The sequence below is a fragment of the Fulvia fulva genome, chromosome 1 (assembly GCF_020509005.1).
Source record: "Fulvia fulva chromosome 1, complete sequence".
NCBI classification, from domain to species: domain Eukaryota; kingdom Fungi; phylum Ascomycota; class Dothideomycetes; order Mycosphaerellales; family Mycosphaerellaceae; genus Fulvia; species Fulvia fulva.
This window is the reverse complement of record NC_063012.1, coordinates 8,904,710-8,928,779: the sequence shown is the minus strand read 5'-3', so window position 1 is coordinate 8,928,779 and position 24,070 is coordinate 8,904,710. Positions and strand designations below refer to the sequence as shown.

Sequence of the window (24,070 nt, the reverse complement as noted above, 5' to 3'; positions counted from 1 at the left end):
GGCCTGCTAAGATGCCAGATAACCAACCCGCTTCAAAATGCAATCATGAAGCCACAAATATCATGCCAATGTGTCGAGGTCAGACGACCGATCCTCCGCTTGGAGCGACAATAGTAGGTCGCCCTTCCGTTCTATCTGTTCCTGTATCTTCTAGACTGTGTCAAGAGCCGTTGATCATAAACCAATGTCCCCGAGATCTCTTGACAGTGTCGCTATCTGGGCACGTTTCGCTGCCTCGGCGATAAGGCTGAAGTCTTGGAGAAGAGGCGCCGTTTCTGGAGCGCCACCGCCGTTTCTCTGTCCAACGTATGGCGATAGCATTTGCTGCTGTTGAGGTATTCTCTGTTGTTGTGACGGATGCGACGTGGGTGCTGCTAACGAGCCAAAGTAGCCTGCTGGTTGATGAACCGAAGGCGACGGCAAGGGTGCTGATTGTTCCGACATGTTTTTTGCGCTCAGCGACGATATAGAAGCCAGTGAACTGGTGCTTTGGAAGAATGATGATGCAGCCGAAGACGATGAAGGTTGTAATGCCGGCCTTTGGGGATGCGCCTGTCGTTGTTGCCTTGGATCCATTCCTTGTGATGCTCGAAAGGCACAACGCTGTATACAATAGTTCAAGCTTGGGTGATCCTGGCTAAGCCGTGCTTGCGAGTCGCCGTGCCGAGGATGGCAGTTGGGTTTGAGCTCTGCAGATTATCCCGAGCAGAATTGTAGATCTGTAGCCGCGTTTGATGGCCGGATACGAGTCAAGAGGCCTGGCTGCAGATAAATCTGGACTGTGTCGAGGGCGATAAGAGATCCCAAGGCGTGCAGCAGCGTGTGAAGCGTCGTCGTCCGTATCTGCAGGAGACGGGGAAGTAAAGTTGTTGGTAGCGATGCAAGAAGGTGGAAGTACCAGCAGAGGAGAGACAAGAGGTAACTGCTACCTCCTACGTCTGTTATAGTACTTGACGTGATGGGACACCCGCACTTTCTTCCATACATGTACATGCAGTCCTAGGGCGCCGAGGCTTGCCTTGCAAGCATTATTTCCTTCTCAGATCTCCAATCGCCGGGTTTATTGCTGGGTGGGACTGCAGAGGCAACAGCCGAGCCAGCAGAACCAGGTGTCTCTCCACACTTCCCCGTGGGATGGCGAAGGCAAAATTCTGAGATCGGATCGGTGCAATTGAGGAGCGATGGTCGCGAAGGCGGCATGTGATGGACAAGGGGATGCTGAAGACCTGAGCGCCAAGCGGTGCAATAGCCGTACAGCAGAGGCAGCGTCAGCGAAGCAAGTGCGAAGTTATACATGACCGACTTGCTATTCGATGGAAATTCTCGGGAAGCAGCCCATCATGCGATAAAAGGGCCGGATGGGGGCTAAGTCTTCGGAAGCACGCCAGAATCACTTCAGAAGTTCAGATTCTTCCATGCGTGCGCTCCACTGCGCTCTTGACCGCGGCACGAGACGGCATTTCCACTTGCTGTTCTTCCGCCCCTTTACGTCAGGATAGCAGAAAGTGAAGCCACTTTAACCGACACGTGCGGCTTTCTCGAAAGCACGTGCTGTCGACACCTCACTGCACTACCACAATGCCAGTACGTATGGTAATAACCCTTGCCATACCATACCCCGTCCGCGGCTAACACCTCACCCATCAGCTCATCCTCATATCCGGCTACCCCAAAAGCGGCAAAACTTTCAGGTCCCACCAACTTATCGACTCCTTCACCCAAAAGATCTCCACTTCCTCAGAGCCCAGAATCAAACGCCTCAAAATCGTGCACATCGACGACACGTCCCTAGGACTATCCCGCGATGTCTACGCCACAGCCCGCCCTGAAAAGGACGCACGCGCAACCTTCTCGTCCGCCATCAAGCGCGTCCTAGATCGAGACACGCTGGTCATAGCCGACGGCATGAATTACATCAAAGGCTTCCGCTACCAGCTCTACTGCGAGGCGAAAGCGGTGCAAACCACCAATTGCGTGGTGCATGTAGGCACGCAGCCGGAGCAGTGTCGGAAATTCAACGACGAGGCCGATGAAAGTAGTCGCTACGTCCCTGAAGTTTTCGAGAACTTGGTCTTTCGCTACGAGGAACCTAATGGAATGAGTCGATGGGACGCACCACTCTTTGCAATTCCCTTTGAGGATGCCGAGTCTCCTTATGATGCGATCTGGGAGGCGTTGATTGGGAGTGACGGGAAAGCAAAAGTAGTGAGGCCTAACGCTGCGACTGTTGTGAAGCCGGCCGCGGAGCAAAACTATCTCTACGAGCTGGACAGGACGACGTCAGATGTAGTTGGAATCATCACGGCATGGCAGCAAGACCATCCGGGCGAAGGTGGTGGGGAGTTGAAAGTGGCGGACTCGGAGCAGGTGATTGCCTTACCTATCGCGGCGCCGAGTCTACCGCAGTTGCAGAGGCTGAGACGACAGTTCATTGGGTTGAATCGACAGCATACTCTGAGCAAGAATCGCGTGCGCGATCTCTTCATAGACTATCTGAACGATGCATTTCAAAGCTAGCGAGGGTGCTCGTGCTGCATCCATCGTGAGCGATTGCTATGCTGCCTTGCGACTAGTCTTCACTGATAATCACCTGCATCATCAATGGCGTCTGCTACAATGACAGTCGTTGAATGGACTCTCTGGTAGAGGGTACTCCATCAGCTCCTCCTTGGTCTCATACTACGCGGACCAGAACTCTGCCGCCAACTCGTTGGTGAGCATCCATTGGTCTTGTGCCTGATTGAGCTCATACGCCACGAGCTGATCCATATCAACCACAAGGTCGAGGCAGTTCTCAACGTACACCCTCATGATACCCCGGAAAGCTTGCCCAGCGTCTTCGATTCCTGCCAATCTTTCAAAGACTTCCAAGCAGCTCCAATCGAAGACGGCAAGTGTAAGAGCGTTGCCATCTTCGAAATGATAATCGTACTGGCACTCGTAAGGGTTGCCACGTCGAAACTACCGCTGCAGTCTTCCCACTTGTGGCGTCGCAGGGTCCCTGGTAGGGGTCGCCGAGGCAGGCGCAGCCGCAAAGTCTCGTCTCTGGACACCGGAGCTGATCGAGCGTAGTTCGGCCATCGTGTACGAGTACCGTGTTCTAGGGTGGTTTGCCGCTGAGTTGGGGCTCATAAGAGAATTGCCCATGGTCATTGGTGGCATGTTCATATCCTCCATCACCGCGTTTTGCACCTGCAGTGTGTGGCAGATCTCCGCTGACATTTGCCGAATCTGAGCCTGCAGGTCTTCAGCGAAAGCATTGTTTGCTTCGTGGCATGGCACGCTCTGGCTCCTTATCCGTGCTGTAGCTGATAGCGGTCGAGGCACCGAGGGGTAGACTGCAGTTTGTAGGCTCGCTGCTCTTGCTCGGGACATCTCGCTAGGTCTCTATCCGGCCGATTGTCCCTGTATGTTTAGGGCGTGTGCTCGCGCTGTCAGCCTCGAGACTTGTTCACCAAGCCATCGAATCTGGGAGGCCGGGTTTGGAACAGGCGGGATTGCATCGCGAGGGGGTATGGATAACGTCAATCCTTGGTCCCGTGCTATTTGCTGGACTCTGTTGGGCGTGCGAGGTGATCCCGACTAAGCATCCTGCGGGTCCGAAAGACTCTCGACATAGTCCCCAAGACGTCCAATCAGATCGGCGAGGTCTACATCCAGGCCCTGCCATGCCGAATCCGCCTGGGAGAGAGTAAGGTAGCTCGTTATTTCGTCCAGACATGCTCTCATTCGTGGTATGTCCGGAGGCCGATCCATTAGGCTTTTGTTATCGTTTCTCGGATGCTTCCGGAGCGACTGCAACAACGACAATCAGGCTAGCGATGATAAGTGCGGTCGCCACTGCTGAGACGATGATGATGGTTCCTCGTGATGCTGGGAATTTGCCTCGTATCACGTAGTGTTGGCTTTCGAAGTAGCGATGAAACCCCAGCAGGAGGATGAGAATCGCTGTAGTATGTAAGTCAGCCTCACGACCACGTTTGCCAGTTGTGTGTCACTCACATATGCCTAAGAATGTCGCGCCTAGAGGCTTGCCCACGGAACGTAACTTTGTTGATGCCGCGGAAGATTGCACGGCATCTGGATCTGAGGAAGCAATCGACGTGTTCAGCCTAAACAGCTGCGTGACGGCTATGCCAATGCTAGCGAAGGAAAGCGAGGTTCGCAGCCAGGCTAGGAAAGTTCGTTCTACAAGAAGTCAGTGGCAATCAGAAACTGCGATGACAATACATGTCTCCTACCAAGTGCGAGGTGATCTCTAGCCTGCCGAGCAATCAGTACCGAGTCTGCCAAACTTGCATGTTGAGCATACCACGCTTCCCTTGTTCTCAAGCTCGACAGATCCATACTTGTCGACAAGTGACCTGAACCAGCCTTCATGCTCAGCTTCCTGCTCTGTCAACAGCTCCTGCCCTCCTCGAGCAGGCACACCCGCATCCGCCCGATTGCCCTTCAGACTCATCACAGAGTCGCTCTTCCTCCTCCTTGGACTTTCGGCTTGCCCATTGATCGACCGAATATCGTTATTGTCATCGTTCGCCGCGCCATAATTTGATTTCAGTTGCGTACTCTTCCTCACGATGGCCGTGTGCTCGTCTGCACTGCTCTCCGCCACATCCTCCGACTCTCTGTCTTGCCGGCTTCTCACAGGCGACCCACCTAATGCCATTGTGTGGGAGTAGCTATTCGGCCGTGGACCTTTCGGCGAGATAGTCTGTGGTGTGAAAGTGACTGAGCGCTGTCGCTCTCTGCCATCTACACCAGCATCGATGGCTCTACTAGAGCCAGCAGTGCCGGTGTAGGTGTACGGATATCGTGGCTGTCCGTCGGCGTGCTTGAGCGACGATGGCCTCTGCGACGACTCGGGCGATGTCGCGAACGGCGGTACAGTCGGCTTGCTCAGCTTTGCTGGCGTTCTGAGGGTGGGATCTGAAGGCCCTGCTCGCGGCGTTATGAGGCTATCGTCCGAGTCGTCTGATGTAGGGAGGGAATGCGATTCGGAGGCGGTGGAATTGCTCGCGGGACTGCAGGGAAGCGGTGCCATTGTGCAAGTTCAATGTTGGAGAGCTGCTGGACCGGGTCGAGTCGAGAGCTAGGGAAGCTTATCTGATCTCTGGCAACCCGAGGCTAGAGTAATCTTGCTTCACATAACAATAATGCAGGCACATCGCGGCACGTCCATCGCTAGGTGCCTCTACGATGCACGCGTTGATCTGTGCCCATTGCGTGATCACGGACGGCAAGGCACAAGTGAGGGAATTCACAAGCGCAATGCGGGGACAGGCTTGGTATGGATCTGTGCCGGGATCGTTGTGAAGAGCGTCAAGCCAGTGCAGATCTCAAGGAACGGTGCAGTGAGGATGGAAGTGCGAAGAAGACACGCTGGTCAGGATGCAGAGGAGCTCTGGGCTCAGTTTTCAATTACGACTACAGACCGAATCGTGCGCCATTCGTGGTATCTCAAGCGCCATGCGCTGCACATGCATGACCGTCGACCTAGATCCTGGCGTCCTGAACGCCTCGCTGAACAGCACAATGCACTTTGCCTTCTGTCGTAGCACCAACGCTCAAAATCGCAAGACCGCTACGCATCAGAATCTCCAAAGCTCGCGAGCATACTGTTTATCTCCTTCACGACTTTGTCCAACAGCACGTTGTCCGTGTCCGAGGGCGTCGTCGCCTTCAGCCATCTCTCTTCCATGGCGTTAGTAGGTTTTAGCCGGTCGGCAAGACTCCGTCTGCTTCTTATGAGAGATGCCGCGTGGTCTTTCACGACCTCCAAGTTGTAGGCTAGACTTGGAATGTCAGCTGCGTTCACGCCTTCTGCTGCGCCGAGCGCTATGTCCGACTTCAGGATGAGCGCCAGCATTGTCAAGCTGTGCGCTTCGGAGACCAGACTGAGCGTGACAGTGCCGGCCTTTGGCTCACGGGGACTGGGAGCTGTGTTCTGCAGTGCTGTTTCAGCCCTCCTGAGCTGCTCTGGGAATGTGTTCAGGAATGCTGCGATTTCTGCCGCCAGTGGCGCGCCTACAGCATCGAGAAGATTCAAGCAAAGTGGCAGGAGTCCTTGAGCCCAGATGACGAACATGCGGCTGGGTTCATCGAATGGACCTTTGCCCCCAGGCTTCCTGAAGTAATTCGAAAGATTGGCTGATGCAAGTTGGCTCAGCACACCTTCCAGCGCCATCTGCTCCGCGATCGGTCGAACGGTAGAAAGCGCGAGTAGGAAGGTGATGGCTACCTCGCCATAGACCGGATCCTGCGCCGTCGCTTCCGCCAGGCGGTCTGACCAGGAGTACAGGCTGACGGCGCCACGTATGAGTGACGAGCCAGCCACAATGTCTGCCAGCAGCGTGTGCACAGAGTTGACCTCTGGCACTGCCAAGATAGCCTTCAGTAACGCCGTCAGAAGGGCAAAGTCGGCCGGCAACGCCAGCTCCAGGTCATTATGCAAGTTCGCGCAGAGAGCACGGAATCCAGGAGCAATGACCTTGCCGACAATATCGATCAGGTTTGAGGCGACGGCCGGATTCAAGAACATGAGTTGGCTGTCGTTTCCAGACCGTGGCTCACTCCCTCTCTTGCTGTAGATGTGTGGTTGTATTGACAGATACAGCACGTGCAGGAGCTCGCGGTAATAGCTGACATCGTCTGAGGCGCTTGCAATGTCATAGTCCACTGGCGAGGTCCCTACCAGCGTCCAGGCTGCTGGTAGAAGATCTTGCATGACGCTGAAATCGACCTTCAGGGATACCAGTTTCGATATCAGCACGAAGGCGAGCTCGATCCGGATGTCCAAGACATCAGCTATTCCAGGCTGATCGAGCTGAGGGCCAGCATTCTCCTGCAAGCAGCGTTCTGCAATCTTGGCAAGCTCAAGCTGCAAGTCTGATTCCTGGCTCGCACATTCGCAAAGAGTTGTCGCTAACCTCTGCCAGCTGCTCAGTAACTTCGTTTGTGCATGCAACAAGCTCAAGTTGGCATTTGCACGAGAGAACTCGTCAGAGAACCCCTGATTTGGCCCACGTATCTTACCATGCCAAGATGGGTCGTGTTGCAAGACACTAGCTGCTAGTCCTCTGTCGTAGAAATAGTCGGGTCCGTATATAGCAGGGTTTATTGCCGTCCGCCTGAAGTCAACGAGCTCACCAGCGGTAAACTTGATGGTGAAATTCTTCGCCAGATTGCTATGCAGTGATCTGTTGTAGGCATTGACTGTTACACCGTGATCTCGCAACGTTGCCAGCTTGGGCAACAAGCTGGGGAGAAGTTTTCGATCGCCCGTCGTGAATTCGGCGTGGAGAGTGATGGCGAATATTTCGCACAGGTAGGCAGCCATCTGGCATTCTTTCGCGGCTATGATCGCGGCTCCCGGGGAAGGGTCTCGCACTGCGATTCCAATAGTCTCGATCCAGGCAAGAGTATACTTGAGAAACTCTGAATGATCTCGCAACTGCTGGGTTGCCCGTGCCCAAGAGCGTTGTGCGGTGGCTACGAATCGCAACATTCCGAGAGCACGTTCTGGTGCCAAGACCGAGATCGTTGACAACTTGTTCAGGGCGTATGTAAGTATCGGTCTTTCTTTCAGTTGACTCGTTGTATCTTGCTGTCGGCCCTTTTTTGGTAGCTGTCCTGTCAAGAGGTAGACCGCGAAGTAGTGCTGCTTACTGTCCATGATCGCAGAGAGAAAATCCCACACCTGCCGCTCAACCTGTACGTCGCACAAGGGCCGGTCGAGCTGTGTGAGAATCGTGAGCAGGCACTTTTGAGCATCTTCGTCCAGCAGCGCGAGTATCGATGGGGGATCCCCACCTCCTAGGGTAGCAGCCTGCACGAGCTCAGAGAGCAAGGGGAACATATCAATTTTGAATCCATGGTCACTGGCAAGCAGCATTGCCATTAGTGGGACGTTCTGCAGGAGCTGAAGTGAGAATGTCCTGGCCTGTGCGTGTGTCATTTGCGTGCTCTGCGATGGTGCCAGTCCAGTCTTCACTATGCGAGTGAGGATCGTCAAAAAGCGGAACAGTGACCTCGTTTGGCTGATGAGGTTTTCCCGGAGTTGCGTGGGAAATGCATCTTCAGCAACAGAGAGTGCTGCTGGCAGCATACTTGTAAAGACCTCTGCCATGACGCTGGTTCCGCTCGTGGACATACAACAATTTAATAGCGACTGTGCAGCAGGTGCCAGTACGCCGGTCAGGCGTTTGCTGGGCTCTTTTGAGAGATCGACGCCTTGTGTGCTCTTGAGCAGTTTGGAAAACGAGTCCAAGATTCCTGTAGCAATTGTCGATCGTTCGTGCGGTACGTCGAATCGCCAACGTTGCTGTTCTCGTAGGATCTCAAATAGGATCTTTTGATATGCGTTGAGAATCCCGCTCATAGTCCGCTCAGGCGTGGAGTCCTGCGTATCTTGTTGAGAGGCGAAACGATTCGCTGGGCGAGCCGGCTGACTCCTCCGCTTGATCGTTCCAGCAATGGCGTCGTCGAGCAGAAGTGAATGTAACCGAACGCATGTCTTGAGGAAGCCGTATCGTTGCGATTGTGTCTCGGAAAGTACCACTTGCACCAAAGAGATTGCACCGTCCGTTACACCAAGCAAGCTACTACGTGCTAAAATCGACCACACTCGCTCCGGCGAGATCTTGAGCAAGACGTTGATAAACTCTGCGCAAGCCGTTGCAAGCCCGACCGAGCCTTCTTGCGCCTCCTGATTGAGATGAGCCAACAGCTCAGTCTCGAAGATCTCCGCGACCACAGACACTATGTCTGACTGCGCCGGCAGGGTGAAGCTCAGGCGGCCAAGGATGAAAAGCGCGTCATCGTTGTGTGCATCATCATGCATCGTTGCCGAGAGTAGAGCGTCAAACAGCAGTATCACTTCGGTGGCTGAGAATCGATCGAGCTGCGCATGCGTGCTTGCTGGCGTCAATTGGCTACTGCCGGCGAAAGTATATAGCAGTAGGCCCAGGTACTCGAGAGCTGAGTGCGCATGATCGAGCCTCAAGACGAATGGGCGGTTGTCTGTGAGGATCACGCCAGAGGTGCCTGCGGCGATGATCAAAGGATTCTGCTCGCCCTCTTCAACACTGCGCTTGCCAAGTAGCCGTCGAGCATCGGGGACTGCGAGGGAGAGTTCGTTGCGTGACTCGAAAATCGGTATATCGGCGGTCAGTATCATATCGTTCGTGTTCCTCGTCTCATCCTCGAGCTGGTACTCGTTGAAGCGCGACGATGTGATCTGAGTAAAGCTGGAAAGACTCTCGAGTAGCTGAGCAGCCTTTGGTAGTCCAGTCGAGTCAAGCGAAGTGCGTGCATTTGCAAGGACTTGGAACAGTCGCAGCATAGGCGTCAGTTCGTATGGATATCGCAGCAAAGCTTGAGTCACAATTGCAGGCCTGAACTGATCAGCATCATACAAGACTTTCCCCGCCAAGACAATTGTCTGCTGCTTAGAGAATAGGGTATCTTCGGCCGGCATGAGTATCGCAAGGATGGCCTCGAGCACCATTCCATCATATTGCACGATCGGTAGACCATCTCTGATGAGATCCAGAAGCGTTTCCTTGCAAGCAAATGCTGTGACGGACTCGGCTTGCGAGCTATACGCTTCGCCGGCAAGACTGGCAGACTGTGCAATGATCGCAAACACGTTCATATGATCCACAGCGGCTTCGGCGAACCGAGCAGGAGTCGGTCGAGTCTGAGTCTCGAACTCGTCTATCCGGATGCAGTTGTTGTAGAACAACTCGAACTCTGTACGAACGCCGTTGTCGAGAGACCCTCTGCGGGAAGCAGTACCTTGCAACTCGTCCTGGGCCAGTCTCATCTCCACGTGAACATCTGCGATATCTTTAATCACAGATGCAATGATACTCCAAGCATATATTGCTGGCGCAGCAACAACGAGACCGTTTTGTGCAGCGGCATGCAAGATACGACCAAGGACTTTCACATGTGCTTCGTCCTTGATGTACGACTTGCCTCGTAAGGCAGGGGCCTCCATTCCAGCTCCAGCCATGATCTCCCCAACAACGAGTTGCAGCTTGAGGATCTCGACAGAAATTACGGATATCAGCAAGCGTGCCGTATCGATCGTCTCGAAGAACGGTCTCTCTTCTTGCAGAAAAGCACAGTCTTGCATCGCCTCGAACCAAGCTTGGACTGTCGATGCTGCTGGAATGCCTTGATGAGGTGCATTCAAGCTGAACAGCAGCAATCGCAGTGTATTGACGAGCTGCAAATACCGCGAGTCCAGGTAGCTCTGTCCCTTCTCTGGATCCTCTGAGTACACCTTGGGCCAAGACTTTGAGTCGACCGTCTGCTTCAGGGCCAGCTTGATGCTTTCGATGCACTGCATGCAGTATCGCTCAGTACCATTACTGTCGGTAGTTGGCCATAAAGTTCCAGTGATTTGTCCGGCGACACGGTCGAGCCAGTTGTTTCGGTCGCTTGATGCTGGTGAACCGTTCCTACCAACAGCGCTGCGTCCAACCAAATCAGCAGCAAGCCGCACGACATGGTTCCTCTCACTGAGATAGACCTGTAGTAGGCGCTTGCGGCGCGTATCTTGTTCCGTAAAGTCCAATGCGGGTCGCGCAAGTGCCGTGGTCGAGGCAGAGAAGCGACAGGTACTTCTCGCCAGGGCTGAGCTTGCTAGATCCGCTGCCTTTGATATTGCATTTGACCCGTTCCTCGCGGTATTCAGCAGCTGATCCTGAGGCCTCTCCTGCCACTCGATAATGGCCATACGCAATGCGGCCGGCTCCTCGATCTGCACCTCTTTTGACAGCCATTTTGCATCTGCCGTGATTTCGTGCAGGTTGTAGTCGTCGCCACTGCCCTGAGATACATTGATCGGCGCTGTGAGGGACTCGACCCGCTTTGCGCTATCTCCTGAAGGTGCTGGAAACGGTTCGAGTGGCCTGCTCAGGATTGCTGTTGTGTCTGTGTCTTGGAAGAAGTCTTCGAGGTGGTTGTTCTCAAGCGCAGCTTCCTCGTCGGCTAGTGCTCGGTATGCTGTACGCCATGATATGAGACGGACATCACCGGCGACACATTTGTCGAGTGATGGCAGATAGCTGGATTCCACCACTGGCGCCATCTTTTTGTTGTATGCTGGTGGTTCTTGCCCGAGAATTTCTTATAGACAGGAAAGCCAGCTGAAGCGAGGGACTAAGCACGCGACCATCCTGCGAGGAGATCCAAGGTCGAGATGTGCGGGCGGGTTGGAGGAGTTGGGTGTTAGTAGAGAGACATTCACTTTCTGTTGCAGAAGCGCGAAGCTCAGTCCAAACAAGACGCGCTTGAGTTCCCGAACCCTTCCCGTCGGACTGTCCTCCGTGCCAATCACGCCCTCAGCTGTTCACTCTTGGCCGATCAGCTCGAGCTACATGGCACATGCGACTCTCCATCCCATGCACAACCTGCCATCCACCCACACTACACCCACCATGACCGTCGCCGAGACCGTAAAGGACGCCGCGCATAGCGTGCAGGATGCCGTCGGCCTTGGACATGGCCACGGTCACGGTCACGGCCACGACGCCCACCCACCAAGACGTATGCGACCATTCCCTCCTGCTAGCCAAATGGCACGACATACATATAAGAGGGACATGAACGTATGCTGAGTGCCCCTGCAGAAGCCACACGCAAAGAGATGTCCGCCAACAAAGTGCCCCTGCCATACCGAGACTCGTGCGCCAGCCTACTTATCCCGCTGAACAAGTGCCGGTTTGACAACTATTACTTGCCGTGGAGGTGCATGGTAAGGATCACGATGATGTGAACATAGAGAGGGAGTGGGAAATTGATGATTACAACAGGATGAGAGACACTCATATGAAAAGTGCCAATACGAGGAGTTCAAGCTACGAGTGAAGAAGATGGATGAGATCAGAGCGGAGAAGAACGGCGAGAGGAGTAACTAAGGAAGGATTGGGAGAGCAGACACGACATGAATACCATTATCCAAGAGCTGGATGTCACGTCTCGAGGTGATCGCATCTCAAGAGCTAGATGTGCTCTCACAATGCAGAGCAGACTGATATGAGCTCGGTCCGTCTAGCCGCTATTGTACATATACCGCAAAGGGAAATCCAAGAGGTGATTGGTACTGTACCAGAAGGGTGTTGTATCATGATCGTTCACAGCATTGTAGGCACCGCTCACCTTTCAGACTGCTTGGGTATCATCGAGACCAAAGTCAACGTATCCTGATCCTGGACCTTGGTCGATCTGGCTCTGCGGCTCGCCTTCCACAACCCTCGGATCTGCAATTGGCTCAGTCGACGGCTCTGGACTCAGCACATACTCCTCGTCCTTGTCACCCTTAGACTGGCCGTTGGCGAGCTTCTTCGACGATACTCCCTCCTCCTCTGCGGTGACCTCTGGATCGTTCTTTCGCTTTCCCAGGACTGAGCCACCAAGCTCAACTTCTGGCTTTCCTTCGCCAAAGAGCTCGCGATCAGAGCTGGAGGGCCGCTCTTGCTTGACCTCGCCAACGAAGGCCATGAGATAGGCGTGAGCCTCCTCAGCAGCCTGTGTATGGCCGAAGCTTTGGCCCTCTGGCACCTGGGAAGCCTGCTGCGTGTTATCAAACTCCTGGATCTCTGGCATCTCGAAGTTCGGCTGCGTATCGCTCATGTCTTGTGTGTCGGGCAACTGGGAGCTCGGCTGTGTCTGCGTCTCGTTGACAAATTCCTGGCCCGCTCCGTTTCCGTCCGTCATCGCCTCATCGAAATTGGTCTCATCAAAGTCGAATGGCTCAGTAAAGGCTGTGTCTCCGAGGAAGTCCAGACCATCTGGCATACCTTCGGTGCCAGCAATGAGCTTCTCGAACGCGTCGTCCTCGGCAATCTCGTGATTCGGGTTTGCAGATAATGGCTCCGCAGGCGCACTCTCTCGTAGTGGTGTCACGGCCCCATTTCCGTTGGCACCGCTCATGAAAACCGTGCCGTCGACACCTGGGCTGAGTTCACGTGGCGATGTCACAACTCCGTTGCCGTTGACCTCTGGGCTGGCCTCGCGCGAACCTGGAGGCGGTTCCTCCACAACCATCGCGGGCTTTGCGGAAGGGCTCTCATCCAGCGCTGGATCTTCCAAGTCCGCGCCTCGTGACCCATATAAAGGCGGATGGTATATGAACGGCGCCTTCTCGAAGTCCACAGCCTCTGGCGCTCGGCCATCATCGAATCCACGCTTCTCACGGTCAAAGCGCTCGCGAGCATCCTTGATCCGATCCTTCCATTCCACACCAGTCTTCTCCTTGAAGACTTTCTTGAAAGCGCGAAAAGCTGTTGGCCAGTTGCTGCCAAGGGTTGCGATGATGTTGTTCTGTACTTCGACATTGGTGCCGGAGTACTGGCAGTTGAAGGCGTAGGTGTTTGGTAACTCATTGGACTCGTATATCTGTGAACATCGTGAGTTGAGAACGAGACTCTACTGAGTGCGCTATTGACGCTGGAATGGGTATTGACTTACAGTGAGGACGTGACGATGGTTACGGTTCGACTTGAAGGCGATCTTGGTGATAACGATATCATAGTGGAAGCCGCTTTGATCCATGTAGACGTGGTGGTTCTCTGTGCAAAGGTCAGTAAGTTATGCCCTCGGGTGGTCGATCAGCAGGTTTGCTGGCTCACTCACCGGACAGGAGCTCGTTCCTGGCTCTGCTGACGCCCCTTCGAAAGATAGCAGATAGCTCTTTGATACCATGGCGCTCGCGCGTCTTTTCCGCGATGAGCTTTTCTTCTGCCTTCTTTTCTTCGCGGACCCGCATCATCTCATTAGCGTATCTCTCGGACCTCTTTTTCTCAATCTCGGACACAAATGGATCAGTGCTCTCGGTGTAGACCTGAGCCATCAGGCCAGCTCCGCTTCGAGGCTGCAGAGATTTCTCGATCTTCGCTTTCTCCTTGTCCGCTTTTCGAGCAGCGACGTCGAGATCCCTTTGCATTCTCTCGTATGAGTAGAGAGACTCGCGTCTCTTAGAACGAGCTTGCAGACTGTCCTGGAGCCAATCGAAATTGACGATGTGAATCTCCCGGTCACCATTTTCCTTAGCAGCGAGGATCTTCTTGACAAAGATACCTTGGTCCCTCCAGGTCTTCTCGAGTAAGACCACGTGTGTGGTCTCGTCGGTGAGCTTTTCCTGAGCTGTGACTTTGCCACCAGCTTCTTCGACCCACTTCTTCACCTTCGGTTGCGGCCAGTCTGTCTTCCACTGCCCGATTGCCACTATGTGACAACTCTTCAATGCGCTGTGTGGCATAGTGAGATCCGATGATGGTGGCGGTTTCAGCGGTGTGTGATACGTGTGGTGTGGATGGGTGATGTGGGGCACACGGTTGAGGTTGTGGTATCGCTGATGTGAAGACACGAGGTGTTGATGCTGTTTGTCAAGTCAAAGAAGGACCGACGAGCTTTATCGAGCCGCAAGCTCGTGAGATCTGTGCTTCTGGACAGGGATGTTGCCCCGAAGCAAGTGACTGAGAGCGGCGAAGTGAGCCGTCAGCTAGCCGCATCACATGCGAGGCTTACCACGCTCGTAAGCCCATCGCTCGATATTGTAAATCAGACACGCTTCAGAGCCCACTTACGTACATAGATATTGTTCGGTAGCCTGCAGCCGGAATGCCATACCGTCGCTGTATCAATTCCGACCGAGCAAAGTCTACAGCTCTACGTCTTTCGCTGCTTGCACAAACGCTCGAATCTTGGCGAGATCTTGCTCTCCATCCACCTCAACGCCGCTACTGACGTCCACGCCTGCTAACTGTGCCTTGACTTCACCCAAAGACTCCACAGTGCTTGCCACGATATCTGGAGTCAGGCCACCAGCCAGAATCACGCGTAAACCATCGTCGCCTTGCAATAAGCTCTGGACACTTGAGACATCGAGCTTCTCGCCACTACCCGAACCTGGATCTAGCAACGGCATGGAATGGAAGCCACGAGTGGCAAGGCCGGCATGGCCAGGCTTGAAAGCCTTCATGGTCGGTACAGGGATGAGCGACGCCCATTCGAGCGGTTCTGACCCGTGAAGTTGCACAAGATCGAGATTCAGCAATTTCACCTGCTCGAGGATGTATTCGAGAGGCTGATCCAGAAAGACTCCTACGAGCAGAGCACGCTTCGGGTGCTGAATATGGTGTGCTGCTCGGTGTGCGAAGAAGCTGCTAGCTTTCCCCTCAGCTTCTGTGGAGGCGTCCGTAACTCGCGTAGCAGTCTTCTCGCTATTGTGCACGACTTGCGAGATTTGGAGAGCAGTCTCAGTCGAGACACATCGCTTGCGGCCCTTCACAAGTATCATGCCGATGAGATCAGCGCCAGCCTGGATCGCAGCTTCAGCTGCTTCTGCACTCCTCGTGCCACAAATCTTGACGAGTAGTTTGCGTTGAGGCTTAGCATTGATTGCCTTTGAGTCGCCACCAAGAAGCTCGGAGATGAAGTTCGCAGTGTCCTTAGCGCGCATAAGTGCTTCACCTACCAACACAGCGCCGACGCCGTTCTGCTGGTACGGGATGACATCCTTTGGGCCTGCGATACCGCTGAGAGCACAAATTATCGTCTCCTTGGGCACAGTCTCCATCAACCGAGTCGTAGTCTCCATGTCGACCTCAAAGCTGGTCAGGTTTCGGTTGTTGACGCCGATAACTTGCGATCCTAACTTGACTGCAATCTCCATCTCTTCCACGGTGTTCACCTCCACCAGTGGCTCCATGCCAAGTGACTGTGAGTACTTGTAGAGCCTTGTAAGAGTTTCAGTGTCTAGCATCTTCACGATGAGCAAGACTGTGTCTGCTCCTGCTAAGCGTGCTTCGAGTATTTGATACTCCTCAAACACAAATTCCTTTCGCAATATAGCGGGTCTGTTTGGCATGCCTTCGAGAGCTTGCCGCACGCTTCGCAGATCCTCAATGCTGCCCTTGAACCACTCAGGCTCAGTAAGGACCGATATGACACTGGCGCCAGCCAATGCATATGTGCGTGCTTGAGCAGGTGCACATGCGGAGAGTGATATGATGCCCTTCGAAGGTGACGCCCGCTTGATCTCAGCCATGAGCGACAGCTTGAAAGGTGACTTCCGCAGCCTTTCCGGGAAGGAGATGTTGGAAGGGGATAGGTTGAGGTCATATGCTGCTTGCAGGTCTGCAGGTCTCTGCGATGGGATCTGCTTCTGTGCAGCAACTTTGACCTTCCGATCGTCGTAAATTCGCTCAAGGATCGATGGCTTCTTATCGCCATTGGCCTGGGGCTGGACAGCGGTTGGGCTGGTGTTGGCAGTTTGCTTCTGTAGTCGCTCGTTCTCCGCCCAAGTGCCACCCTGCATTTGAAGGAAGTTCTTCAACATCGTTCGACCATCCTTGGTGAGAATGCTCTCCGGGTGAAACTGTACACCCTCGACCAAGAGCTCCCTGTGCCTGACGCCCATAATCACTCCCTTGCCACCGTCAGGCCCTGTCGCGATCCAGGACGATACCTCGAGGCACTCTGGCAATGTCGGATGTGTACCAGCAAGCGAATGATATCTCGTCACAGGAAGGTCTTGCTCGACACCAGCGTACACGCCCTTTCCATCGTGGCGAAGTGGCGAGGTCTTGCCATGTAAGATCTCACCAGTTTGCTCTACTGTGCCTCCAAATACCGAATAGATGCACTGCTCACCCATACAGACTCCGAGGACCGGGATCTTGCCGCTGCACATATGTCAGTGCTGCAAACGACCTACAAGCGAAGCGGAGCCCGCACTATCGTGACAGACACTCAGGAAGGCACCCGCGGCCACCAGTATCCACAGCGGTGGCACACCCATTCCATCTTTGCTTCGAGGCTTACGCATCCTGGTGACTTACCTAAAGTGCTTGATGGCATCTTTGCTGATTCCTGAATCCGACACGGGATGTCCGGGTCCAGGGCTGATGACCAGTTGTGTTGGCTTTGCTGCCACGAGATTGTCGAGTGTGACTTGGTCGTTCCGGTATACCGTTACCTCTGCACCTTCGAGCACCAAATACTGGTAGACATTCCACGTGAAGGAGTCATAGTTGTCGATGAGGACAACGTTCGAGGCCGTCGGGATCTTGGCAGCGGGCTGCGGATGCTGTGGCGAATGGTCTATCAAGTCAATTCCAGGCATTTCGAGCTCGTGTGATGTTGTCTGTTTGGTAGAGGTGGATACAATAGTGTGTTTTCTGTTGCTGCTTATTATTTAGCATTGGGTCGCATGCGCAGACGTGTGTCCTGATAGAGACTAGCTCATGTCCCGGCTGCATGGGGCGTGAACCGCGCTCGCAGCAATCGACGACGCGTTCGCGTCCTTTCTTCTTATTCACCTGCGAGAGCTACTTTATCGCGTCACGGACCACCGCACCCACCCACCATCCCGACCAGCATCGTGGTGCTACTGAGGCTCCGGCTCCGCACATGTCATAGCCATAGCCATCCCTTTCGACTCCCACCACCATGTCTCGCAGCAACCTCATCTACAGCGCGACCTACTCTAATGTCCCGTGAGCCCATCTACGATCTACGCCCAATGTCGCCTTTCGCACATATGCTGACAGTATAGTGTGTATGAGTTCAACGTCGATGGCAACCATGTCATGCGCCGCCGCAGCGACGACTGGATCAACGCGACGCACATCCTCAAGGTAGCCGACTACGACAAGCCCGCCCGCACCCGCATCCTCGAGCGAGAAGTCCAGAAAGGCGTACACGAGAAGGTCCAGGGAGGTTATGGCAAATACCAAGGTTAGTCTGCACCTGAGGAGGGGCCAAGATTTATCACTCACATGACTTGCGAACAGGAACATGGATCCCTCTCGACAGTGGCAGAGAACTGGCCGCCAAGAATGGAGTGCTGGAAAAGCTGCGCCCAATGTTCGACTTCGTGCCTGGTGACAGGAGTCCTCCGCCAGCGCCCAAACATGCCACTGCAACATCCTCCAAGCCGAGACAGCCACGCGCTCCGGCCCAGCCCAAGCGCCAACCTGGTAAGAGAGCTCGTGATTCTCCAGCGGACAGTCCGGCTAAGAGAAGCAAAGTCACTGCGCAGCCCGACTACGACCAGATGGACGTCAGTGTGCATGATGGTGAGACGCCAGACAACGTCACGATCGCCTCCGAATCATTCGATGACTACGACAACTCCCACTTCACAGGATCGCGGAAGAGGAGAAGGCTCGAGGAGACCATGAGCCAGGCCGACAGGGAGCATCAGCTTTGGGCGGACGAGCTTCTCGACTACTTCATGCTACAGGACAATCCGATGGATTCGCTACCTCAAGCTCCTCTGCCACCAGCTTCGGCCGACCTGGACCGTTCAATAGACGATAAAGGACACACCGCACTCCATTGGGCCTCGGCAATGGGCGATATCGAAGTCGTGAAAGACTTACTACGCAGAGGAGCCAACATTGATGTCCAGGCAAGGAACGGCGAGACTCCACTCATGCGTGCTGCAATCTTCACCAACAACTATGATCGACAGAATATGGACAGACTCGCCGGCCTTCTGATGCGCACCGTTAATATGCAGAACTGGTATGGCGAAACCGTCTTCCACCACATCGCTCAAAGCACACAACGGAAGAGTAAGTATGGATGTGCTAGGTATTATATGGACAGCATCCTGAACCGCATGGCCGACATCCTCTCTCCCGACGGAATTGTGCGCATCCTTGACACGCCCGACCAGAATGGCGATACTGCCATTACCATCGCCGCGCGCAACGGAGCACGGAAGTGTGTCCGTAGTCTCATCAGTCGAGGCGCTTCGACCGAGATACCGAATCAATTCGGCGAAACTGCAGACCAGCTCATTGTGCAGCTCAACCAACGCAGACAAGAGCGACAAAGCAATCGCCACATGTCCTCTTCCCCCTACCAGTTTGATACAAGTCAGAGTACAATCGCGGTCGGCGCCTCGCAGTCGCACATGAACGGATTAGATGGCAATATACCTATCGATCCTCTGCTTGTGTCACAACAATCTCTGGCTGGCGGCGGCGGCTCCCAAAACATAGATCCTTCGGACTCATACAGATCTGACGACGCGCTCGCATTGATATCATCTGTGATGCCCACTATCTTCAATAAGGCGAGGACACTGGCTCTTAGTATTGACACTGAAGTCGCCGAAAAGGAGGCAGAACTGGCGGAAGCAGAACGGGTCGCCGCCGCGCGCCGGCAAGAGATCGAGCTCCTCAAGCGACAAGCTGAAGAGCTTCGCGCCGAGGAAGAGCACGTTGGCAGTGGAGCTGTGGATGGCGACGATGCTCTGCTGACGGAGCTGGAAGAACTCATGCAAGAATGCGAAGGCCTCACGGCAGAGGAACAAGACACCGCACTGAAAGAACTCATTCTACAAGAGGAAGCAGAGGCGGACGAGAACATGCAGAACGAGGACTTGCTCATTGGCACCGAAGACGACTCTCTCGAGCACAGGATGGAGCTTGTACAAGAACTCCATGGCCTGGTCCAGCAACGCAAAGATCTGTTCAAAACAATAGTGCAGAATCTGTCGAACGCCGGCATTGATGAGAAGCAACACGAGTACAAGCGGTTGATCACCGGCGCGCTCGATGTGCGGGAGGAGGATGTCGAGGGTATGCTGCCAGAGATTGTGGCAGAGCTCGAGGACTGGCAGATGGAGGTTGGCGCAGCGTCCTAGGAGGATGCTAAACGTCAACCTTTCAATTGCAAGAGCCCTTCGACAGAGCAGTGGGTAGTGTCCGGACATCGCTTTGGCGGCACCAAAAGTGTGCGTGGCAAGGCTCGATGAGCAAGTCGCTCTTCTGAAGCGTGTAATGCAGTAGCTGAAGATAGGTGTATCATGAATGTGCATAGCTGATCAATCGTGTGGCATCGCGTCGGCGGAGTCAAATCCGCTTTCTACTTGAGCTTCTCAAAAGTTCCAAGCTGCACTTCTTGTCTGTATATACAACCACAATGAAGGCCCCATCGCCCCAGCGCCTGCGCATTTTGCGCTCGCTTGCATATTCTGAGCCTACATCACGACCCATTGTCTCACGCAGATGCTACGCCTCCCTTCCCGAGCGGCCGCCTCCACCATCAGCTCCCCGGCCTCCACCCAGTGCTGCACCTCTATCTTCAAGGAGCCACGCCGATGCGCAACCTGGTTTTCGCAAGCGCAACAAAAGCGACGACGATGAGGAATTCGAACCGCAGCCCCTCAGCCGTCCCATTGGCATGCCAAATCCGCCGCAACCCGGGGAGAACATGGGCCTGGACGAGCGGTCCCTTAGCCAACGCAGAAACGACTTCGTCAACTATGACAAACATCTCGAGCGAAGGTCGAAGATGACCAAGCAAATCTCCAAACCCTACTTCCGCGACTGGAGCAATCTACGTTTCCACAAGGGCAAGATGTTCAGGAGCAACGAGCGACTGTTTCGAGGCGATGTGAGTTTATGGTTTCCGAACTTCTACGGGAAGACGTTGAGGAAGGATGGCCAGCCTAGAGAGCTCTGGCGAGGCGATGGCCACAAGGGATTGGGACGGGATACTTGTGAAGCGATGCAGGGTAAGGTATCAGTCGTGAGCATTGTGTCGAGTATGTGGGCGAAGCAGCAGGTCGATACATTTTGTTCGGAAGAACAGAACCCGGACCTCCATGAGGCGATCGAGGCAAATGCAGATTTCGCGCAGAGGGTGGAGATCAACTACGAGAACAACTTTCTGAAGTGGTGGCTACTGCAGATGTTCCGGTACAACTTGCGGGCGGGAAAGACGAAGGAGGAGCAAGGGAACTACTTCATGGTACGAAGGGGTGTGAGCGATGTGATGAAAGAGGCTATTGGAATGTTGAATGACAAGGTGGGATATGTCTACTTGGTCGATCAGGAGTGCAGGATACGATGGGCTGGCAGTGCTGAGGCGGAGCCTGCTGAGAGGGAAAGTATGGTCAAGGGGCTGTGGAGACTGGCGCAGGAGGCGAGGGCTTCAAAGGAGAAGTTGTCAACCCAGCGGCGTGTTGAGGATGTTTCCGAGGTTGCAGAGGAGCCGAAGGCAGCGGACGCAATGGGGTGAAGGCACCTTGGGTGTCCTCCCAGGACTTCAATACGTGAGTTCTCCGGCCGGACTACCTGCTGGAGATGCAGTGACTGCGGCTCTGATCACCTTTTGGCGAGCGGGTTTCGAGCAGGAAGTGGAAGCTTGAGCGAAAGCAGAGCGATACGTTCAATACGATGCCAGAGCAGGAGGTATGCGCCCACATATGCTACGCAAGCTGCACTGCCCAGTCACGAGATTGAATTGGTGTGCGCAAGCCAGCACATTCGAGGCACGCGAATGAGGCTCAGATCATCCTGGACTGCAGAATATGGATATGGCAGTGGCAGCTCAAAGGGCATACGAAACGACAGCGTGGCTACGCAAAGCGAACAGGATCAGCGCATCGACTATTCAAAAGCGTTGGCGCGCAACACGACATCGCTACAACAGTTCAGGGTATACAGAGGCCTCGTGCTGGCGGTGTATCAGCTGTCCGGTTAATTCGGCAGCTTCAAAAATCGGACCTACTTGGACAGCAGCCGCATGTCGATCGTTCCTGCCAGATCTTACTTCATTACGCAACTCATCGAAGGCGGCTCCTGCAGATTACGGCGCCCATCATTGGTCTAGGGAAGGCACGTTCAAAAGACGGCAGTATCAATGGCCAAGAGTCTATCCCACATTATGCAGTCGCGTGGCATGATAATTGCCATGAAGCCGCAAGAGTTCTCACGAAAGGTAAGTGCTGTGCATGTTAGGCTGGGAGGTGTCACCTTTATTTCTATGGTGTCGTCCTGTTCACCATCCATGAATATCTTCAAAATACAGCGGCATCAACTCTAAACAACATCGATAACCCAGAGCGCTTCTTCACAACATTATCAGCACATTCAAACAACGGAGCTTCCGGATCACAACATGCTTTCGATCCCTCGCCTGCTTTCAGCAGTACTGGCAGTAGTCTGTCTGGTCCAGGTAAATCACAACTTCTCTGCTGCAACCTTTCACATTGAATTAACCTCCCGCGCTGCCATAGGCTCAAGACACTGGCAGCGAAGGCACGACGCGATATACCGTCTCCTCCACCTTGTCCAAATCGACAGTATCGAGCAGCACATCTTCCAGCGCTTCAGCTACAGCGACGTCACCTTTGGTCGGATCCTCGGGCTCAGGTGATGCTGGTGGAGGCACGAGCGGTGGCAGTAGCAGTGCGGCTAATAGTGTTTCTGTTAACGACTACTCGCTATTCGGGTCTGCCGTGTTGGGGATGACGTTCTTGATTGTCGCTGCGGTGGCGTAATAGCAAGAGGAGCATTGGTGAAGGCGTTGCAGCAGGATGATGGGCAGTCGGAAGAGCTTGTGATACGCTGAAGGGACGATAAGTGCATGAATATTGTTTCGAGGAGTGTATTCCGGTGATACTTTCGAGCTTTCGTATAGCTTCGATAATGCAGTGCTTGGGATGAACGCCATCATCCATCGTTCCATATCCCGCTGTTTCCACTTCATATGAACGCCTTCGCTGTGCTATTGTGCCAATCCCTATACAAATCAGATCCTCCCAATCGTACTCATTGCTCCATGAGCTCAACCGGTGGCCTCGCAGTGTGAACGAACTTCTTCTCAACACCCTCCATCGGGCTCAGCGGCTGGGGAGACTCTGTCGTGTCCTCCACAGCAATCGCCGGCAGATCAGGGGAGTGCCCATGCTCTTGCGGATCATACACGATCGTCCCCGTCCCAGATCGTTGCCTCGTGTTGACAGTAAGCCTCGCCGGTCTCTCCACCTCCGTGTCCTCCCTCAACGCTGCATCGGCGTCGGGTCTCGCGTGAAGCTTGGCAAGCGCATCTGCTAAGTCCTCCGCATGCACGTCCTTGTTCGGCGGCTCCTCATTGCGCATCTCCCATCCGACAGGGGGACTGGGCGGTGGCGAGATGAAGAAGAGCTTCTGAGACTGTGGAAGGTGTAGATGCTGGTCTCCTTGCTCGATCTTGGTTTTTTGACCGAAGTAGACTCGCACTCTGCTCCCTAGCACTGTCTCGCCGTCGAGAACTTGTCGGATTGCGATGGCGTCTTCGGTGGTCCAGAAGGTCACGATTACCCGCCGCATGGATTTAAGTGGCGAGAAGGTGTGGATCTTTGCATGCTGGTTGATTGCCTGGGTTATGCTCTCGAGGTTCGCGGCTGTGAAGATTTCGGGGGCGTTGAGGTTGGTTATGAGGAGGGTGTTGCTGGGTGGCGTGGGTTGCGAGAGCGCGGGCAAGTCTGAGAGGTCGATGGAGAGGTTTGGAGAGCGGCGTCGCGAGGGTGATGTTGGCGAGGGAGCCGGCGACATTTGCATGATGGCGGTTGCCATGTGTTGATGCTACAGCTGTGATGAGGGTTGTTTGTAGTGTACTGCTGTTTGTGCTGCAGGCTGTAGGCTGGTGTCTGTTTCTGTTTCTGTTTCTGTTTCTGCAAGACAAAGGTGCAGCGGAGTGGGCCTTTTGTTTGGCTGCACAGCATCTACGCCGCTCACGGCTGCGCCTTCGCGGCAACCGGCCATTCCATGCTAGCGGATTGCGCCAAGCAACACAGCCTCCCAGCAAATGTCTTGCAGCGCACTCTCAACCTCCACGCGTGCATTGTGCTCCTCTGCAGGTGCGGTCTGGCTCCGTGGGCCGGTCTCGCATAGCCTCCCTCTTGCCCATAGTTTCGGCTGCTGATGAGTTGCGACGCATAAGCTTGCCCAAAGCGTGATCCACTCCGTCCCAAGGCTTGGCCACTATCTCGTCCGCAGACCTTCCAGATGCTTCCTAGCCTCTGAGCCTCCGTGACGGCCTTCGTCAGCGGCGACGTTTCTCTACAACGACCAGAACCAGCACCACGTCTCGATGCAACGCCACGAAGGAAGGAACGTAAACAGCGCAGACTTCGACGGCCGCAGCACAACTCAACCATCCTACTGACGTCTGGAGAGACTCACATCGTTTAGAACACATGTGCCGTTCCCTGATCATGCTCCCAGGCGAGTCAGGCAACCACGAGAGCTTGGGAATGGGAGACTGTACG

General features: G+C 54.4%; 12 protein-coding genes across 12 annotated transcripts; 5 read left to right on the top strand and 7 right to left on the bottom strand.

Moving 5' to 3' along the window:
• Positions 1-174: 174 nt before the first annotated feature.
• Positions 175-576, bottom strand: CLAFUR5_01768 (uncharacterized protein; the record flags this gene model as incomplete). The annotated part of the gene is made up of 1 exon (XM_047900916.1): positions 175-576. The coding sequence occupies one exon, from the start codon at positions 574-576 to the stop codon at positions 175-177; it is 402 nt and encodes a 133-aa protein (XP_047755518.1).
• A 1,002-nt stretch (positions 577-1,578) lies between these two features.
• CLAFUR5_01767 (uncharacterized protein) lies at positions 1,579-2,517 on the top strand (the record flags this gene model as incomplete). Its single annotated transcript, XM_047900915.1, has 2 exons — positions 1,579-1,584; positions 1,648-2,517. 2 exons carry the CDS (start codon positions 1,579-1,581, stop codon positions 2,515-2,517), a joined length of 876 nt encoding a protein of 291 aa, XP_047755527.1.
• A 162-nt stretch (positions 2,518-2,679) lies between these two features.
• Positions 2,680-3,081, bottom strand: CLAFUR5_01766 (uncharacterized protein; the record flags this gene model as incomplete). Its single annotated transcript, XM_047900914.1, has 2 exons — positions 2,680-2,961; positions 2,983-3,081. The coding sequence occupies 2 exons, from the start codon at positions 3,079-3,081 to the stop codon at positions 2,680-2,682; spliced, it is 381 nt and encodes a 126-aa protein (XP_047755526.1).
• Positions 3,082-3,766: 685 nt separating this feature from the next.
• CLAFUR5_01765 (uncharacterized protein) lies at positions 3,767-5,044 on the bottom strand (the record flags this gene model as incomplete). Its single annotated transcript, XM_047900913.1, has 4 exons — positions 3,767-3,948; positions 4,003-4,188; positions 4,242-4,263; positions 4,313-5,044. The coding sequence occupies 4 exons, from the start codon at positions 5,042-5,044 to the stop codon at positions 3,767-3,769; spliced, it is 1,122 nt and encodes a 373-aa protein (XP_047755525.1).
• Positions 5,045-5,584: 540 nt separating this feature from the next.
• CLAFUR5_01764 (Nucleoporin) lies at positions 5,585-11,101 on the bottom strand (the record flags this gene model as incomplete). The annotated part of the gene is made up of 1 exon (XM_047900912.1): positions 5,585-11,101. The coding sequence occupies one exon, from the start codon at positions 11,099-11,101 to the stop codon at positions 5,585-5,587; it is 5,517 nt and encodes a 1,838-aa protein (XP_047755524.1).
• A 313-nt stretch (positions 11,102-11,414) lies between these two features.
• Positions 11,415-11,930, top strand: CLAFUR5_01763 (NADH dehydrogenase [ubiquinone] 1 beta subcomplex subunit 7; the record flags this gene model as incomplete). Its single annotated transcript, XM_047900911.1, has 3 exons — positions 11,415-11,559; positions 11,643-11,767; positions 11,826-11,930. The coding sequence occupies 3 exons, from the start codon at positions 11,415-11,417 to the stop codon at positions 11,928-11,930; spliced, it is 375 nt and encodes a 124-aa protein (XP_047755523.1).
• Positions 11,931-12,174: 244 nt separating this feature from the next.
• On the bottom strand, positions 12,175-14,272 carry CLAFUR5_01762 (uncharacterized protein; the record flags this gene model as incomplete). The annotated part of the gene is made up of 3 exons (XM_047900910.1): positions 12,175-13,410; positions 13,483-13,583; positions 13,648-14,272. The coding sequence occupies 3 exons, from the start codon at positions 14,270-14,272 to the stop codon at positions 12,175-12,177; spliced, it is 1,962 nt and encodes a 653-aa protein (XP_047755522.1).
• Positions 14,273-14,674: 402 nt separating this feature from the next.
• CLAFUR5_01761 (Multifunctional tryptophan biosynthesis protein) lies at positions 14,675-17,140 on the bottom strand (the record flags this gene model as incomplete). The annotated part of the gene is made up of 2 exons (XM_047900909.1): positions 14,675-16,700; positions 16,857-17,140. 2 exons carry the CDS (start codon positions 17,138-17,140, stop codon positions 14,675-14,677), a joined length of 2,310 nt encoding a protein of 769 aa, XP_047755521.1.
• A 326-nt stretch (positions 17,141-17,466) lies between these two features.
• CLAFUR5_01760 (Cell division cycle-related protein res2/pct1) lies at positions 17,467-19,675 on the top strand (the record flags this gene model as incomplete). The annotated part of the gene is made up of 3 exons (XM_047900908.1): positions 17,467-17,513; positions 17,573-17,754; positions 17,811-19,675. 3 exons carry the CDS (start codon positions 17,467-17,469, stop codon positions 19,673-19,675), a joined length of 2,094 nt encoding a protein of 697 aa, XP_047755520.1.
• Positions 19,676-19,953: 278 nt separating this feature from the next.
• Positions 19,954-21,054, top strand: CLAFUR5_01759 (Mitochondrial ATPase complex subunit ATP10; the record flags this gene model as incomplete). Its single annotated transcript, XM_047900907.1, has 1 exon — positions 19,954-21,054. The coding sequence occupies one exon, from the start codon at positions 19,954-19,956 to the stop codon at positions 21,052-21,054; it is 1,101 nt and encodes a 366-aa protein (XP_047756542.1).
• Positions 21,055-21,936: 882 nt separating this feature from the next.
• Positions 21,937-22,318, top strand: CLAFUR5_20009 (uncharacterized protein; the record flags this gene model as incomplete). Its single annotated transcript, XM_059462868.1, has 2 exons — positions 21,937-21,993; positions 22,055-22,318. 2 exons carry the CDS (start codon positions 21,937-21,939, stop codon positions 22,316-22,318), a joined length of 321 nt encoding a protein of 106 aa, XP_059318870.1.
• Positions 22,319-22,589: 271 nt separating this feature from the next.
• Positions 22,590-23,375, bottom strand: CLAFUR5_01758 (Calcipressin-like protein; the record flags this gene model as incomplete). The annotated part of the gene is made up of 1 exon (XM_047900906.1): positions 22,590-23,375. One exon carries the CDS (start codon positions 23,373-23,375, stop codon positions 22,590-22,592), a length of 786 nt encoding a protein of 261 aa, XP_047756543.1.
• Between the last annotated feature and the right edge of the window lie 695 nt (positions 23,376-24,070).